Raw genomic sequence first — 1,709 nt, 5'->3', positions numbered from 1 at the left:
TAAACCATAATGTAAAATTTACACAAGTATTTTAAATTTTTTTAGGTCTGCCTAATAATTAATTTAATGTGAAAAAAACTGTAATGTTCCACATAAAATAGACAAAATAATAATTTTGCCGAGCAATATGATTTGTATATTTATGAAGAGAGTTTTTAAAGTGAATTTCAAAAATAATTTAAAAAAATGAATTATTGGCTTTAAATCAGAAGAAATCAAGCTACAAAAAATAGATCATTAAAAGTGATTTAATGAGTTAGTTAATTTTAAAAAAATAGTTAACTATTTATTTAAATATATGATTCTCATTTATTTCTTTCATACATTCTCAAACAATGAAAAATATTTAAATATATTCAGAACTGAAAGTCACTTCTTTCTAATATAAAAAGTCATACTTGCTTTGCTTCTATCTACACGTGAAAATGAATCTCTCCAATATTTTTATTTGGATTATCGTATTTGATCATTTTTTGTGGGTTTGCCGTTGTGGAATAGGATACCCAGGGTTAGTGCACATCCCAAATGAGAGAGAGTCATTTTTGATGTTAAAGTATCATGTCAAACATTCTTCAAATCGACTTTCTTCTCGGAATTCCAATCGCTGTCAATGGAACAGCATTACATCTGGTGAGGCCGAGCTTCACTTTAGCATTCAATTTCCTTCTTCCGATGAGAGTATAGGTTATCCATTCAACGAAGAAGTTTTCGAAGAAGCATTGGAAGAAGGGTATGGTGGAGAGATAAACCCTTGTTTGGTTTATGATTTTAAGCATTTCAATTACTTAGATTTCAGAGACAATCTTTTTCAAACTATTCCGATCCCTTCTTTCATTGCAACAATCACTTCCTTAACTCACCTCAACCTTTCTAATGCCGGAATCATAGGGACCCTTCCTTCTCAGATCGGAAATCTTTCCGATTCACTCTATCTTGACCTTCAAAGTGACGAAACTTGGTTTACTGACAATATTGATTGGGTGTCAAGTCTTTCAAAGCTTCCCTATCTTGCCCTGAGCAACATTTGGCCAGTTGGAGGAGGCATGCCAATTCCTTCTTTTGTTGGGACAATGACCACATTAATTCATTTGGCCAGAAAAAGGAGGTATGCCAATTCCCTCTCGATTGGAAAATCTCTTCAACTCCATATACCTTGATCTTCATAGGGGTTATTCTGTTTATCAAACTTTTTAAACTAGAAATGTTGACTAGTTGTCAAGGCTTCTGAAGCTTGAGTATCTTGATTTGGGAGGTGCAAACCTATCCCAATTGTTTCACTGCCTTCACACTCTCCAAGCTCTCTTTCAACGTTGATGCACCATTTCCAATCTGAGCTTTTTAAGCATGTTAGACTTGTTTTATAATGATTTGAATGAAAAATTACAACACAAACTCATTTGCAAGCCTTTGATGCATAGTTGATTAAACTTTTAGGTCATTTATGTATTGGTTGATTTATTTTCAAATATGAGAACATTATTTAAATTAGAGGTCAGATATATTTTTCTGCAAGTAACCACAAAATATGACTGATTTAGCTCTTATAAAACTTTAATCTCTATTTTCTTGAATGTCCTTGCCCTCTTTTTTGAAAACAAGATAGTCTTCGATTGTTATTAATCATAATTGATCGCTTTGAGTCAAGGGATGACGAATTTTCTTTTAGAACCATTTCATAAGGCCTTTTACTAAGGTATCTTATGTATATA

General features: G+C 32.2%; 1 protein-coding gene across 1 annotated transcript; it reads left to right on the top strand.

The window, feature by feature from the left end:
* Positions 1 to 412: 412 nt before the first annotated feature.
* On the top strand, positions 413 to 1,409 carry LOC108344118 (receptor-like protein EIX2). Its single transcript, XM_017582585.2, has 2 exons — positions 413 to 1,105; positions 1,200 to 1,409. Exons 1-2 carry the CDS (start codon positions 426 to 428, stop codon positions 1,210 to 1,212), a joined length of 693 nt encoding a protein of 230 aa, XP_017438074.2. The 5' UTR covers positions 413 to 425; the 3' UTR covers positions 1,213 to 1,409.
* The last annotated feature ends 300 nt before the right edge of the window (positions 1,410 to 1,709 follow it).

The sequence above is a fragment of the Vigna angularis genome, chromosome 8 (genome assembly GCF_016808095.1).
Source record: "Vigna angularis cultivar LongXiaoDou No.4 chromosome 8, ASM1680809v1, whole genome shotgun sequence".
Taxonomy (NCBI): domain Eukaryota; kingdom Viridiplantae; phylum Streptophyta; class Magnoliopsida; order Fabales; family Fabaceae; genus Vigna; species Vigna angularis.
This window is presented reverse-complemented; position numbering and strand designations above follow the sequence as displayed.

Bases quoted from the DNA above. Each gene is read 5' to 3' on its own strand.
- LOC108344118 (XM_017582585.2), top strand. From the start codon at position 426: ATGAATCTCTCCAATATTTTTATTTGGATTATCGTATTTGATCATTTT.